This window comes from Oncorhynchus clarkii, chromosome 17 (assembly GCF_045791955.1).
Source record: "Oncorhynchus clarkii lewisi isolate Uvic-CL-2024 chromosome 17, UVic_Ocla_1.0, whole genome shotgun sequence".
Taxonomy (NCBI): Eukaryota; Metazoa; Chordata; class Actinopteri; order Salmoniformes; family Salmonidae; genus Oncorhynchus; species Oncorhynchus clarkii.
The window spans coordinates 60,430,966-60,448,209 of NC_092163.1; the positions used below are offsets into that span (position 1 = coordinate 60,430,966).

Below are 17,244 nucleotides of genomic sequence, written 5' to 3' on the forward strand. Positions count from 1 at the left end.
CCTGTACAGCCAGTAGTCAGTTGCAGTGTAGTCAGTTGCAGTGTATTAACCGTTTTAAAAAAAAATCGCAAATCATGAATTATACGCTGAACCAACATTATGAGGAGAAGGTGCGTCCTAGTATTGACCTCATCGACTCCCTGCGCTCCCTTGGCGTAGAGAAGGACCTTGCGCTGCCTGCCATCGCCGTGATAGGGGACCAGAGTTCGGGAAAGAGCTCCGTGCTGGAGGCGCTGTCTGGGGTGGCTTTGCCAAGGGGTAGCGGTGAGTGATAATTCATGAACATTCTGTACGTGCATAATTTATCGTGTAGTTTATAGTGTTCACAGTGTCTGTAGTTGTTGTTTTTCTACATAGTGTACATGTTGATAGTGTAAATTATGTGTTTATTGTGGCTTCATCATGTCAAATTCCTGGTAGGTACATGTTTATTTTTTTGTACCTTTATTTAACTAGGCAAGTCAGTTACGAACAAATTCTTATTTTCAATTAAGTCTAGGCACAGTGGGTTAACTGCCTTGTTCAGTGGCAGAAGACAGATTTTTCTTAACCTTGTCAGCTCGGGAATTTGATATAGCAACCTCCAACGCTCTAACCACTAGGCTACCCTGCCGCCCCATGTAAATGTACTTGGCGAATAAAAGTGACTTAGATTCTGATGAAACAGGTGAGATGAGGGCAGTGGTTTTTAGAATATTGGTTCCAAAATAATATCATATTGGTGAGCCAACTGGTAAATGCACTCAGTTATAAGGAATTCATATCACTTTACAAGGTCCCTGTAACACCTAAAGATCTTGCAATTGTTTTAGATGCCATTCCCTCAGGTGTTGCTCTATTATTCAGGAACGTGTCAAGACCTGACCCTCAGAGCCTGCCTTCTATTGTCCCTGTTGACTCATCAGTAGGAAAGATTTGTTTCTCTTTTGGTCCATTCAACAACAGAGCGATGTTGTATGTCAGGACCTTATGTCATGCCTTATTGGAATGGATTTATTGATAGTATCTGTTGGAAAAAAGTTTGGATGTTGCCACACACATACCTACTTGTTAACAGAATTTAGGAAGTTTCCTTTAAAATTATTCATAAATATTATCCTACCAACTACTATATGAAGATTTTCTCAAATTGCTCCTTTTGTAGTAACCACCCAGAAACAGTGTTGCATCTTTTTTGTCATTGTATTCATGTAAGAAAACTGTGGCAAGACATCAGTAGATTTATAATTGAAGAGATGAACTGCTTGGAATCTTTACCTACGATGGGAATAAGCTGAAACATTTTTATGTTCATTATTGAAACATATTAATTTCATTATTCTTTTGGCCAAATTTCATATTCACAAATGTCAATTTACAAACAAAAAAACACATTTTCTTACCCTACAAAAAGAAATTGAACTGTATTTTAAGACAATTAAATACTCTACTAACAAAAAAGCTGTTAGAATTATAAGTGTATGTATGTCCCTGATTAAGGTCTTTGTGTAATGTGATATTGTACCCCCTAGCTCAATTGTCCATTGTATATAATCTATATATACTTGTGTTCCCTCATGTACACTCTGTATTGTTATTGTTGTTAATAAATAAAAATCTAAATGTTTTAAAAAAGAGATGAGGGCAGTGGGAAAGTAGGTCCCTAAATGACATGTAATCCAATAAATAATATGAGTACGCAGCCAGTATGTTGCAATCAACTTTACTGAACAAAAATATAAATGCAACATGCAACAATTTAATTGATTTTACTGAGTTACAGTTCAAATGAGGAAATCAGTCAATTGAAATAAATAAATTAGGTCCAAATCTATGGATTTCACATGACTAGGAATAAAGATATGCATCTGTTGGTCACAGATACAGGATCTCATCACGGTATTTTTGTGCATTAAATTTGCCATCGATAAAATGCAATTGTGTTTGCTAGTTTCTATGTTTCGTTTCTGATGTTATAGTTGATATGTACAGTGCCTTTGGAAAGTATTCAGACCCCTAGACTTTTTCCACATTTTGTTAGATTACAGCCATATTATAAAATTGATTAAATTGTTTTTTTCCCCCTCATCAATCTACACACATTACCCCATAATGACAAAGCAAAAACAGGTTTTTATAAATGTTTGCTAATGTATTAAAAATAAAAACTGAAGTATCACATTTACATAAGTATCCTGAACCTTTAGTCAGTACTTCATTGAAGCACCTTTGGCAGTGATTACAGCCTCGAGTCTTCTTGGGTATAATGCTAAAAGTTTGGCACACCTGTATTTGGGGAGTTTCTGCCATTCTTCTCTGCAGATCCTCTCAAGCTCTGTCAAGTTGGATGGGGAGCGTCGCTGCACAGCTATTTTCAGGTCTCTCCAAAAATGTTAGATCAGGTTCAAGTCTGGGCTCTGGCTGGGCCACTCAATGTCATTCAGGGACTTGTCCCGAAGCCACTCCTGCATTGTCTTGGCTGTGTGCTTAGGGTCATTGTCCTGTTGGAAGGTGAACCTTCTCCCCAGTCTGAGGTCCTGAGTGCTCTGGAGCAGGTTTTCATCGAGGATCTCTCTGTATTTTGTTCCGTTCATCTTTGCCTTGATCCTGACTAGTCTCCCAGTCCCTACCACTGAAAAACATCCTCACAGCATGACGCTGCCACCACCATGCTTAACCTTAGGGATGGTGCCAGGTTTCCCCCAGATGTGACGCTTTGCATTCAGGCCAAAGAGTTCAATCTCGGTTTCGTAAGACCATAGAATCTTTTTTTATCATGGTCTTGAGAGTCTGTAGGTGCCTTTTGGCAAACTCCAAGAGTGCTGTCATGTGCCTTACTGAGGAGTGGCTTCCGTCTGGCCACTCTACTATAAAGGCCTGATCGGGGGCCCTTCTCCCCCGATTGCTCAGTTTGGCCGGGCGGCCAGCTCTAGGAAGAGTCTGGGTGGTTCCAAACTTCTACCATTTTAAGAATGATGGAGGCCACTGTGTTCTTGGGGACCTTCAATGCTCAGACACTTTTTGGTACCCTTCCCCAGACCTGTGCCTACGACACAATACAGTCTCGAGGCTCTACGGACAATTCCTTCGACCTGATGGTTTGGTTTTTGCTCTGACATGCACTGTCAACTGTGGGACTTTATATAGACAGGTGTGTGCCTTTCCAAATCATGTCCAATCAATCAAATTTACCACAGGTGGACTCCAATCAAGTTGTAGAAACATCTCCAGGATGATCAATGGAAACAGGATGAACCTGAGCTCAATTTCGAGCCTCATAGCAAACGGTCTGAATACTTATGTAAATAAGGTATTTCTGTTTTTTTTTTTTTTATGCATTTGCAAAAATGTCTAAAAACCTGTTTTCGCTTTGTCATTTGGGTTATTGTGTGTAGATTTCTGAGGATTTTTTTTTGAAACGTAATTCATTTTAGTGTAAGGCTGTAACATATCAACACCGAAGGCACTGTAAGTTGATATTCTTTTTTTCTTCTCTCTCTCACTCCTCTTCTTCCAATGAACTCTCTGACAGGGTGATGTATATGGGTTGTTTTTCTCTGGGTTTCTTGCAGAGTCATCTAATCTCTTTTACACTCTCTAACTCCTCCTCTGTCAACTCTGACAGGTATTGTAACACGATGCCCTCTCGAGCTGAAGATGAAGAGGAAGAAAGAAGGAGAGGAATGGCACGGAAAAATCAGCTACCAGGACCGTGAGGAGGAGATTGAGGATCCCTCTGATGTGGAGAACAAAATTCGGAAAGGTGGGTGTGGTCACTGTCATTGACCCACTCTCATTACCTCAAGCTTCTAAACTGAGTCACTATTCTTCACTAACATACTATTTTCATATATACCTAAAACCATTAAAAATATCATTAACTGTTGGTACAGTTAACTAGTTCTAAGGCACCTGTATTCTTATTCCCCCCCCCCCCCCCCTCCAGCCCAGGATGAAATGGCAGGTGTGGGGGTGGGTATCAGTGATGACCTCATCAGCTTGGAGATTGGCTCCCCTGACGTCCCAGACCTCACACTCATCGACTTGCCAGGCATCGCCCGTGTAGCTGTCAAGGGTCAACCTGAGAACATTGGGGAACAGGTACACCCTTCCACCCCACCCACAATGTTTGTGGGGAACCACTGTTCATTTGTCACCCCAGCTTTAGAGCAGAAGCCAAAATGACACGTATCCCCCCACCACACGTTATGTACAGTATAATAATCTTTGGCATTTCCAGATTAAGAGACTGATACGGAAGTTCATCACAAAGCAAGAAACAATCAACTTGGTGGTTGTGCCATGCAACGTTGACATTGCAACCACAGAGGCTTTGAAGATGGCACAAGAGGTGGACCCTGATGGGGAAAGGACATTAGGTATTCCACCCTTTATTATTTACTAAACTATTATGAAGCAAGCTCTTGTGTAATGTTGACTTTCATGAGTGAGACTTGTGTGTGTTTCCCATTGAACAGGCATCCTGACCAAGCCTGACTTGGTAGACAAAGGCACAGAGGAGACTGTGGTGGACATAGTTCATAATGAGGTTATCCAGCTGAGAAAGGGCTACATGATAGTCAAGTGCAGGGGACAGAAAGAGATCATGGAGCGAGTCTCACTGACCGAGGCCACAGAGAGGGAGAAGGCTTTCTTCAAAGAGCATGCTCATCTCAGGTTGGTCCTCTGGATTGAAGTGTGCTTTACGTCTGGTACACAGAGGTTTGACAATTAGTAGTGAACATTCTGCAGCCAATTATTGCTCTTTAACCCACGAGATAACTAGATTTACCAAAGATTCCAGCCATCAAGCCAGACCATCTTAAGCATGAAATACACTGAGAATCTGAGACTGCCGATAGGTACTGATCACAGTATGATGCCGTTCCTTCTCTTGCTAGAATAGAATACGTACCTGCTGTGTACTGACCTGGTACCTATGAAACTGCAGTTTCTACTTGTAGAATTGCAACGCTCAGCTGTGGCCAACAACTTGACTTTGAGCCAATCAGAGAGCACAGACCTCCACGTGGGGGAGGCGACTGGACCCTTAAGAACGATTGTAGTCAGAGTGCAGTATAACTGCAGTATGCTGCAAATACAGCGTTCAAAATAACCAGTTACAGTGCAGTACACTGCAGTTATTCTGTAACGACTGCGTCCAAAATACTACAGTTACTGCAGTTACTGCACTTTTACTGCAGTTTCAAACAAAGGAGTTTTGTGCTTGAATACGTTTTTTTTGTTTTTGTTAGGTTTGACAATGTGCACTAGCTTATTAGTTAGCTTCCTAACTGAGCAAGGCAGTCACACACACCTCATATGAAATGAAGGGAGTGGCAATAAGTGCAGCACAATGCGCACAACACTAAATGCTTTACCAAGCTAGCTATCTGGCCACTATGGCCAGTAACATAATTATATCACAATGGATATGTTTCCATGTAGCAGCTGCCTGTAGCTGGATGCCTAGTATAAATGCAGTATCATTACTTTAGCTAGCACAATGGGTAGCTATTGAATCATGCTAACAATTTAGCTAACGTATGCAATTATGGAGAGTGAATTAAAATATTGCTAGCTAGTTATCTAGCTGGTGCCATCTGGCTAGTATCAACAAGGGCTTTCTACAACAATAGCAACATTAGCGCAGCTAGCTATTGACTAGACCAGTGGTTCCCAAACTTTTTATAGTCCTGTACCGCTGTCAGAATCGTGTGTATAGGTGGCAGGGAAGTCAGGCGCAGGAGAGTCAAACAGAGTGTAAATGGAGTCTTTTAATAAATGCCCACTTAACATGCTCCAAACACTAGTACAGTGCCTTGCGAAAGTATTCGGCCCCCTTGAACTTTGCGACATTTTGCCACATTTCAGGCTTCAAACATAAATATATAAAACTGTATTTTTTTGTGAACAATCAACAACAAGTGGGACACAATCATGAAGTGGAACGACATTTATTGGATATTTCAAACTTTTTTAACAAATCAAAAACTGAAAAATTGGGCGTGCAAAATTATTCAGCCCCTTTACTTTCAGTGCAGCAAACTCTCTCCAGAAGTTCAGTGAGGATCTCTGAATGATCCAATGTTGACCTAAATGACTAATGATGATAAATACAATCCACCTGTGTGTAATCAAGTCTCCGTATAAATGCACCTGCACTGTGATAGTCTCAGAGGTCTGTTAAAAGCGCAGAGAGCATCATGAAGAACAAGGAACACACCAGGCAGGTCCGAGATACTGTTGTGAAGAAGTTTAAAGCCGGATTTGGATACAAAAATATTTCCCAAGCTTTAAACATCCCAAGGAGCACTGTGCAAGCGATAATATTGAAATGGAAGGAGTATCAGACCACTGCAAATCTACCAAGACCTGGCCGTCCCTCTAAACTTTCAGCTCATACAAGGAGAAGACTGATCATAGATGCAGCCAAGAGGCCCATGATCACTCTGGATGAACTGCAGAGATCTACAGCTGAGGTGGGAGACTCTGTCCATAGGACAACAATCAGTCGTATATTGCACAAATCTGGCCTTTATGGAAGAGTGGCAAGAAGAAAGCCATTTCTTAAAGATATCCATAAAAAGTGTCGTTTAAAGTTTGCCACAAGCCACCTGGGAGACACACCAAACATGTGGAAGAAGGCGCTCTGGTCAGATGAAACCAAAATTGAACTTTTTGGCAACAATGCAAAACGTTATGTTTGGCGTAAAAGCAACACAGCTCATCACCCTGAACACACCATACCCACTGTCAAACATGGTGGTGGCAGCATCATGGTTTGGGCCTGCTTTTATTCAGCAGGGACAGGGAATATGGTTAAAATTGATGGGAAGATGGATGGAGCCAAATACAGGACCATTCTGGAAGAAAACCTGATGGAGTCTGCAAAAGACCTGAGACTGGGACGGAGATTTGTCTTCCAACAAGACAATGATCCAAAACATAAAGCAAAATCTACAATGGAATGGTTCAAAAATAAACATATCCAGGTGTTAGAATGGCCAAGTCAAAGTCCAGACCTGAATCCAATCGAGAATCTGTGGAAAGAACTGAAAACTGCTGTTCACAAATGCTCTCCATCCAACCTCACTGAGCTCAAGCTGTTTTGCAAGGAGGAATGGGAAAAAATTTCAGTCTCTCGATGTGCAAAACTGATAGAGACATACCCCAAGCGACTTACAGCTGAAATCGCAGCAAAAGGTGGCGCTACAAACTATTAACTTAAGGGGGCTGAATAATTTTGCACGCCCAATTTTTCAGTTTTTGATTTGTTAAAAAAGTTTGAAATATCCAAAAAATGTCGTTCCACTTCATGATTGTGTCCCACTTGTTGTTGATTGTTCACAAAAAAATACAGTTTTATATCTTTATGTTTGAAGCCTGAAATGTGGCAAAAGGTCGCAAAGTTCAAGGGGGCCGAATACTTTCGCAAGGCACTGTATGTACATACATAAATAAACATGGGTACGAGGACCCGTTGCACACCTATACAACCATAAAACAACACTGACATAAAACAATCTCTGACAAAGACATGAGGCGAAACAGAGGGTTAAATACACAACAGGTAATGAATTGGATTGAAACGAGGTGTGTGGGAAGACGAGACAAAACCAATGGAAAATGAAAAATGGATCAATGATGGCTAGAAGACCGGTGACGTCGACCGCCGAGCATCGCCCGAACAAGGAGAGGCAACGACTTCGGCAGAAGTCGTGACAACCCCTTCAAACATTCAACCTCCAGCTATGTACCCCCTCTAGCACCAGGGTCAGCGCACTCTCAAATGTTGTTTTTTGCCATCATTGTAAGCCTGCCACACACACACTATACGATACATTTATTAAACATAAGAATGAGTGTGAGTTTTTGTCACAACCCGGCTTATGGGAAGTGACAAAGAGCTCTTATAGGACCAGGGCACAAATAATAATATAATAATAATCAATAATTTTTCTCTTTATTTAACCACCTTACATATAAAACCTTATTTTTTCATCGAAAATTGTGAATAACTCACCACAGGTTAATGAGAAGGGTGTGCTTGGAAAGGATGCACATAACTCTGCAATGTTGGGTTGTATTGGAGAGAGTCTCAGTCTTAAATAATTTTCCACACACAGTCTGTGCCTGTATTTAGTGTTCATGCTAGTGAGGGCTGAGAATCCATTCTCACATAGGTATGTGGTTGCAACAGGCATCAGTGTCTTAACAGCAAGACTTGCCAAGGCAGGATACTCTGAGCGCAGCCCAATCCAGAAATCTGGCAGTGGCTTCTGATTAAATTCAATTTTCACAGAACCGCATGTTGAAATTTCGATGAGGCTCTCTTGTTCACGTATCATTTTCCATTGGTTTTGTCTTGTCTTCCCACACACCTGGTTTCAATCCAATTCATTACCTGTTGTGTATTTAACCCTCTGTTTCCCCTCATGTCTTTGTCAGAGATTGTTTTACATATTGCGTTACATAGTCGCTGCCCATATCATTGTATTGTGCAGAAAACACATGAGAGTTCAGGGGCCTTGCTTTAACAAAGTTAAACTAGATGGTTTACTAGATGGTTTAATTTTATTTTTGGCAGTGAAACGAGGCTACTCAGGTGAGAAAAAAACCTTACCCAAACATATAGCCCTGTTGGAAAATAGAACTGTTTAAAAATGTGAAGAATAATATATATTTTATTTTTTATCAATAATTTTTATTTGGCGTACCCCCAACGGCATTGCGCGTACCCCAGTTTGGGAATACCTGGACTAGACCATAAAGCAACACACACAGACATACATTTCCAAGCAACACTATTGCCACCTTCTGGTTTGAGTTATTTGAACAATTCTGACTGGCTAATGACTTCAAGGTCTTTCGTGTGTGCGCACAAAAGAGATTGACTGTGACATTCTGTTCAGAGTTGCTAAGTATTGTTGACGGAAAACGTCTGACAATCCTACCGGTGTGTTTTTAGGCTGTCTCCCCTATCATTTTCAGATCTGTGTTGTTGTTGTTGTTGTCTTATTGTCTGACAAATGCATCAACATTTTCTGAAAGGTTTGCATTGTGTTTTCACATTTTCTCTATCCTTTATGTAGCACACTTTATGATGAGGGGCATGCCACCATCCCTAAACTGGCGGAGAAATTAACTCTTGAACTAGTGCAACATATCGAGGTGAATTCCTCTTACATTATGATGTCCCTGTACCTCTCTGGCTTTATGTGAATATACCGGGATTATTTGAAGGGTGTATTGTTATATGCCTTGTTTGAATGTCTTTCTTTGTGTTTAGAAATCCATGCCTCGTCTAAAAGAGCAGATTGAGGAAAAGCTGGAGGAGACACGCACCGCTCTGGAGAAATGTGGTACCGGACCCCCTGAAGACCCAAAAGAACGGCTGTATTTTCTGATCGATGTGAGTCCCTGAAGCTCAAAGCAATCATAGTCCCTCATTCTTAGGATACACTGACATGTGATACTTCCTCTTTCCGTGTGGCAGAAAGTGACTTTGTTCACCCAGGATGCCATTAACCTGAGCACTGGGGAGGAGCTGAAAAGTGGAGACATCAATGTCTTCTCCACACTCAGAACAGAGTTCGGGAAATGGAAGGCACACGTGGATCACTCTGGAAAGAACTGTGAGTACACAATTCTCATACACCAATCAGACATTGGCCATAAATACTGGGTCAGGAAGTTTGGTAACCGAGAGTTGCCATTTATGTCAAAATGTTTTCTTTTCCTGTGTCATCCATCATCAAAATGTCAAATGTAGGCCCAGATATTTCAAGACAAACAAAATATCATATCAAAGTTGTAGATTGTTAACATAGATGTATAAAAATAATGTAGCCTCATAGCATCTTTCTTGTGAATCTAAAATCACATTGAATGCTTACACTCACACGTTTAGGTTAAACAACAGGATAATGTGGATGCCTCATATTGCAGTTAATAAGAAGATTGAAAAAGAAGTGGATGATTATGAGAAGCAGTACCGTGGAAGGGAGCTCCCAGGGTTCATCAACTACAAGACCTTTGAGGTGATTGTGAAGGACCAGATCAAACAACTGGAAGAACCAGCAGTCAAGAAGCTGAAAGAGTTATCAGGTACAGTATTGAGTACATAGATCTTTTAAAAATATATATATATTTATTTTACTTATCCTGAAACCCAGTCATTGGGTTTGATTCAACCATTTACCGATTTACATCCAAGAATGTAGTCTATCTTTGAGTTTGGTAGTAGTTTTGAGTCCTACCGATGTCAGATCTTAGTTTGACCAGTATTGTCGCAGCAAAATGTTCCTGCAGCAACAGGATTTTAACATTTAGTCCATAATGTTGCTTGATTGGTGGTTAGGCTATCAGCCGGCCAAAATTAGGCTATTTGCAAAATGCCTATTTGTTTATTTGTATCCCCATTAACTTTTGCAGAAGCAGCAGCTACTCTTCCTGGGGTCCATAAGAAACACATAATTTGACAAGTAACAAAATAGTGATACACTGAGGACAGTCACAGAAATGTTACATACAACAATATACAAACAATACAATTAAACAATTATGTGTGTGTGTGTGCAATACCGTTAATATAACCTTGTGTTATTGTGTGTTTTCAGTGGATTTATGTAAATCATGAAGCTCATCTGCATTTCCTGCAGTGCAGGAAAATTCTCAGCAACAAAAGAGTGATCAAATTAAGATCCTACATCTGTATGTATCACAGTGGTGTTTCTTCCCTTTTCTAGATGCTGCTAGGAAGGCGTTCATACTGCTGGCTCAGAACAGCTTCACAGGTTTCCCTATCCTTCTGAAAACAGCAAAGGTAACTGTTTTCATAACTGTTTCTATATACTTTCCCATACTTTTCCATATATATTGCCACAGCTGGCCATCAAGTTCAACCTAAACAAGATGCGGCGATAACACATTGAATAACTTGTCTTTTGGCCTTCAGACTAAGATCGAGACCATCAAGCAGGAGAAGGAGTCTACGGCTGAGTCCACGTTGAGGACTCAGTTCAAGATGGAGCTGATAGTGTACACACAGGACAGCACCTACAGCTCTAGCCTGAAGAAGAGGAAGAGGGAGGAGGAAGAGTTGGAGGAGGGAGAGATAGTTAAAAATAATTTAGGGAGTTGGAAAGGGTTACCTGTTGTTTCTGTAAGGAGTACTGTCAATGGCCTTGACACCCATGCTACCCTACGGGAGATGATGCTGCACCTCAAGTCCTATTATCATGTAAGTCAGGAGTATTTACAGCAGGCTACTGTTAAAAGAAGTTCATTGTCTCATGCCCAAGAGCTGATACACTCCTCTTCGTTTTTTTTTCTTTGCCAGATTGCCAGTCAGCGTCTGGCTGATCAGATTCCCATGGTGATCCGCTACCTGGTGCTGCAGGAGTTTGCTTCCCAGCTGCAGAGGGAGATGCTTCAGATGCTGCAGGAGAAGGACAACATCGAGCAGCTGCTGAAAGAGGACATCGACATCGGCAGCAAGAGGGCTGCACTGCAGAGCAAGCTCAAACGCCTGATGAAGGCACGCAACTACCTAGTGGAGTTCTAGTATGGACAGCTGCTTGTTAACATTTAGGATGGTCTTGTCTAACTTCAGATAGGTTGGTTAATGGAAGTAGGCATTGAGGTTTGGGGTAGATTCTGTTATCTAAGTTATAATAAAGTTACTATGCAGTCAAGTTCTTTGTTATCGTTTTTTTGTTTATAATATTAAACTCAAATGCAGCTAGCCTACCTGGTGGAGTGGAAGCTGCCTGGCTTGTGGGGACCACAGAACATCAATTTACCCACTGGGCAAAAACTGGTTGAATCAACATTGTTTCTACATCATTTCAGCCCTTGTGAAAAAATCCTATAGGATTAGTGATTTTTTTCAATAGAATCTCGTCACCTCTATCAGAATCCTTTTGGAATCCTATTAGAATCTATTGGAAATAAAAAAAGTAATCATATTGGATTCTATAGGATTCTCACAGCTATAGGATTTTGTGTCACCTGTATTAGAATCCTATTGGAATTATATTGGATTGTTTTTTCCTATTGGGAATCAAAAGTAATCCTATCAGACCCTATACGATTCTTGCAGTCCTATAGGATTTTGTATCACCTCTACCAGAATCCTATTGGAATCCTATATTGGACTAGTTTTTTTTCTATTTTTTTTTTTAAAATAATACAAAACATTCACAAACAAACAAAAACATACAGACGCACACAGACATTCACATCACCCCACTCACCTGCTCACACCATCTCCAGCGCCCACCTCAAATGGCACCATTTTGTTTCTCTCTGTCGCCCACACTCTTTCAACATTTATTTAACTACACATCTGCTAAACACGTGACAAATACAATTATTATTATTTGATTAGATAATAAAGCATTTGACCTTTCCATAGTGTTAAATATGCAGGATTGATTGTTTTTTCAGGATAATTGACAAGAACAGCATCATCCAACCAATCGGGTATCTCACAGAAACATCATATGCCATCTCTTGAAATATGGAGACAGATGGATATTTTTTTCAAAGTGTGCAATAATTGATGTGACCAAATGTATCTGGTATCTATTGATGTGACAAAATGTATCTATAATCTATTGATGTGACTAAATGAATCTGCTGTTTGCTATTGTCAGAAAGGAAATCACTTTAAACATAAACATATTACATTTAGAATTGAAGACGTCTTTAACCGCGTGAACTAGATCTGCTGGGCTCCTCCCACCCTCCTGTGGTCCAGTTGTGTTTATACCTATGAACAATTAAAATAACATGGTGCAGAATGACACAATATACGACAAGTATAAGCGCCCACCTAATTATTATTGTTGGTATTTATGGTAAATATGCTTAGGAAAACAAGAAACACAGCAACCGTATTGTCTACTTTTAATCTGTTTTTCAATAGTACTTTACCTGCAAAGGAAAGACCAAATTCTCCGACAAACTGTTGCGCTGTGAACAAGAACCGTCAGGCCTTTTGGTCTAACTGAAAGGTAATTAGCCTTTGCCAGCAAGACCAAAAGCCCTTGGTCAGTGTAGTAGGAGCCAGTCTTTTCATTATACTGCACTCACATCGAGCCTATTGCAGTTTACAATATGAAGCAAATGAAAAGCACTTGAAGCTGCAATCAGCAGTAGAAACAATAAAGCATCTTCCATGTTCCAGTTTGGGTAAAAAGCTATGGGATGGGGCTGGAGAAATGTTACCACTCTCAAATTCATAGCCAGAGCTATGGATGCAAGGACTGACCATCCATGCTATAGTTTGAGGCTATACTGTGTTTGTTTACACTTACTTTGTTTACACTTACATTGGAGTAAAACAAGCTTTTATTTGGGGTTCTGCTGGGGTATGACGGTTGAACTAAGCTCATAAGGTATTTTATAAGTTATATCTTCAAGAATCAATGAGTACATATCATGAATTGAACAGTCCAAAGAAGGATCTAGAAACTGCTGATATCCCCTTTAGGCTTTTAATGACTAGTAGCTAGCCAATCTGACTAAAATATTTCAGAAAGCAGGTATAACAAACTCTGAGTTTAAACCTGAACTCTAAGTTAACTAACTCTGTCTGAGCTGTCAAACTCAGAGTTTTCAGTTTCAGAACAGGTGATAACAATTAGTTCAATCAACTCTGAGTTAAGTTAACCCTGAGTAAAGCATGTGCACGGGGAGATAAAAAGCCCTCATCAATGGAATGCAGAGAACATGATTCATCATGGCAACAGGAGAAAAAAGGGCTCAAACCTCCTACTTCTCACCAGTGGAGTAAGAAATCTTAAGGAACGCATATGCAGAATATATCTATATATTTTTGTTCTTCCACCTTTATTTAACCAGGTAAGCTAGTTGAGAACACGTTCTCATTTACAACTGCGACCTGGCCAAGATAAAGCAAAGCAAATATGAGTATATATTTAAGAAAAAAACCAATACATTAGCAGCAGCAAAAGAACGTGGACTGGCATGGCAGAAGATTGCTGACCGAGTCAATGCATGAGTATTAATTGAAAAAAATGAAAAAAAGTTTTATCTCGAGTGTTCCACTTATTCAACACACACACACACATATATATTTTTGTGTGTGTGCGTGCGCATATGTGTGTATATATATATATATATATATATATATGCAGGTGCAACCCAACAGCCACAAAACGTACTTGTCAGCAACTGAAGATGAAGTATAAAAATATACTTCAAACAGGTGAGGTATAATTTCATTACAAGCAATTGTGATGTTGTTTAGCCTAACCTTCCTAATTAAACAGCATTAAGTGGCTACATTCAACATGTGATATATTTAAGTAGTTAGTGACATTTTTGAAGCAAAAAAAAGTACAATTTTCAGCCATCCCAACCCTGCCAGGATTAAATACTGTTTCTTTGAAAGTAACACCTAAATTCCTTCATGCAAATTTGTGCTTACTGGACACGTTCAAATTTGACCTCCATTATAGCCAATAGAAAAAAGGCTGAGGGCCGAAAAACAGGTGGGGGGGTCCACCACCACCACCACCACCACCACTCACAGAGGTTGAAGAGATGTCTCTCAGTCAAAACAGTGGGCAACCTATTGCTGAAGGCATCTCTGGAAGAAGCTCATCTGACCCAACCACCCCACAGGACACAAGTGTCTACATAAGAGGTTAGTTATCCAAATTAATTATATATTTACATTCATCCTTTTGCCAGTGTTACCTCAGTGACTCCCACCCACCCATCTTAGACACAACTTCAAATTAGGTGTGGCACTTTTCTGGGGGAAGTTATAATTGAACTGTTTAATCTTCTACCAGTTACTGATGGTGTATTCTGTCTGGTGGAGCCTTCTGCCATAACAGACCTCCATGCAGTTGTAAGTACTCTTAATACTCCACTGATTTTTCATAATGGTTACAGTAGAACACCAAAATTGTTAATTTTCATTACAGGAGGATGATGAAGACACCTTGTCAGCTGCCACAGAGAGGGAAGATACAGAGAGGCCTATTGAGGGTTATGCCTTAAAAATCACATCTAACAGTTGATGATAGTGTTGTACCATAATAAAACTTGCACCTTCTTTTTCTCTAACAGCGCAATGCTGGAAATTACAATGAGGAAGAGGGTCCATCCAGCTCCACAGCAGAACCTCATTAAGATGTTGTTCAGCATTGGCCCATGACTTACAATGAAACTAAGTAGACCTGGCACTGTGAAATTCAATGTATTTTTTTTGTGTTACTATAGCTCCCTGTGAAACAGCTGTACAAGTTGTACTTAGAGGAACAAATTGGAAAATGTAATTTAGAAATTGACCACATGAGGCTGCAGATGCAAAATATAAAAATAGAAATACAACTGCTAGACCATCAGTTAAAGGTGGGTGAGGTGCCCACAGGTAGAACATCAGTTAAAGGCTGGGTGAGGTGTCCACAGGTAGAACATCAGTTAATAAAGGTGGGTGAGGTGCCCACAGGTAGAACATCAGTTAAAGGCTGGGTGAGGTGCCCACAGGTAGAACATCAGTTAAAGGTGGGTGAGGTGCCCACAGGTAGAACATCAGTTAAAGGCTGGGTGAGGTGCCCACAGGTAGAACATCAGTTAAAGGTGGGTGAGGTGCCCACAGGTAGAACATCAGTTAAAGGTGGGTTAGGTGCCCACATGTAGAACATCAGTTAAAGGTGGGTGAGGTGCCCACAGGTAGAACATCAGTTAAAGGTGGGTGAGGTGCCCACAGGTAGAACATCAGTTAAAGGTGGGTGAGGTGCCCACAGGTAGAACATGGGGAGGTGATAGATCAATCAACAATTATGGTAGCATATTGTATCTCTGAATGCTCTTCATATCGTGTGTCAGCGGGGTGTTCAGGATTGTTATCAAGACGGTTCACTGGTTGAGTAGGACATTGTTCTCCTCTAATTGTGGCAATGTTGTGGCGAATCACACATGCCACAATAATGTCACATGCCCTTTCTGGGGTGACCCAGAGCCTATGAAGGCACTGGAACAGGGCCTTGAGCATCCCAATGGTCCTCTACCCTGGCTCGTGTCCTGCGGTGAGCCAAGTTATAACTTTGCTGCAGGCCGGGCTCAGGGTAAGGGGTCAGCAAATACGGCTGGCAGGGGTACCCTCTGTCACCGAGCTTGTAACCATCGAACTCTCCTATGATAATGTGAACTTTATCCTTGTATTTTCAGTTGCAATAGGAGAAAACAAAATATAGATTATAATAGGATATAGCTATATAAACTCAGCAAAGAAAAAGAAGAAACGTCCTCTAACTGTCAACTGCGTTTATTTTCAAACTTAACATGTGTAAATATTTGTATGGACATAACAAGTTTCAACAACTGAGACAAACTGAACAGGTTCCATTAGAGCAGAGCTTCAAAAGATCAATCAGGTTTAAGAGGGCAGCAATTGAAAATGCTTCATAGGATAAAGTGTGGGTCTTTATTCTAATGTTTCATAGGACAGGATAATGTGTGGGACTTTATTCTATAATATGTACTTTTGGAGGTGTTGCTAATCAGGCGGTGGTTGTTAAGGTGGTGTCTCACAGAGGAGTGTCAGTTTTGGTGTGTATGTCGCACTCCTCTTACACATACAGAGAGAAAAACAACCCGGCAGCTGTATAATTAACTGTAGAGTACTATTAAAAAGTAAAAACCAGGGTGAATAACAGGGATAGAGGACATTAACTATTATGTACAATATACTACCACAGATGTTATAGCAACCACTAAACTCCTAAGTTAACTATAAAACAGGAGACCTTAAACATAGACCAACATCTAGCTGAATTCAATCAAATGTGAGATTAAACCAGGCGTAGGGACATCAGTCTGCAGATGTCCTTTGAGGACCTGAAGAAAGGGGGTTACTCTGTGTGTGAGGCGCACTTTGAAGAGTGATTTATTCTGATTATTATCTTGGTCAATAAAAATACATTTCAGTCATATGATACTTTTCTGATAAAAATGTCTTTCAACAGGGTTCATGGAAAACACTGTCTTCCGAGGCAGTACCTACCAGAATAAATTGCATTCACCCCCTCAATCTGCAGCAGATGCACAGCGTAGTACAAAAAGTAGTAAGCCAACCACAAAGTTCGTAGCAATTAAAGATGGATCATTATTGTTTTATCAACAGGTTTCAAGTCTTGAATTGTCTATTTTTGAAGGAGAGGACAGGGAAGCAGATGTAGGAGTTTTAGGTGAGAAAGTCAGAGAGAACAAGAGAGTGAA

General features: G+C 40.5%; 1 protein-coding gene across 2 annotated transcripts; it reads left to right on the forward strand.

Moving 5' to 3' along the window:
• LOC139371206 (interferon-induced GTP-binding protein Mx2) lies at positions 1-11,678 on the forward strand. 2 transcript variants are annotated; one of them, XM_071111394.1, is made up of 12 exons: positions 1-264; positions 3,605-3,742; positions 3,926-4,080; positions 4,220-4,358; positions 4,458-4,656; positions 9,075-9,153; positions 9,272-9,394; positions 9,479-9,617; positions 9,931-10,089; positions 10,731-10,807; positions 10,940-11,224; positions 11,324-11,678. In XM_071111394.1, exons 1-12 carry the CDS (start codon positions 75-77, stop codon positions 11,546-11,548), a joined length of 1,908 nt encoding a protein of 635 aa, XP_070967495.1. In that variant the 5' UTR covers positions 1-74; the 3' UTR covers positions 11,549-11,678. The 2 variants fall into 2 exon arrangements, with proteins under 2 accessions (XP_070967495.1, XP_070967496.1); XM_071111395.1 differs by having other exon boundaries at positions 19-264; positions 3,931-4,080.
• The last annotated feature ends 5,566 nt before the right edge of the window (positions 11,679-17,244 follow it).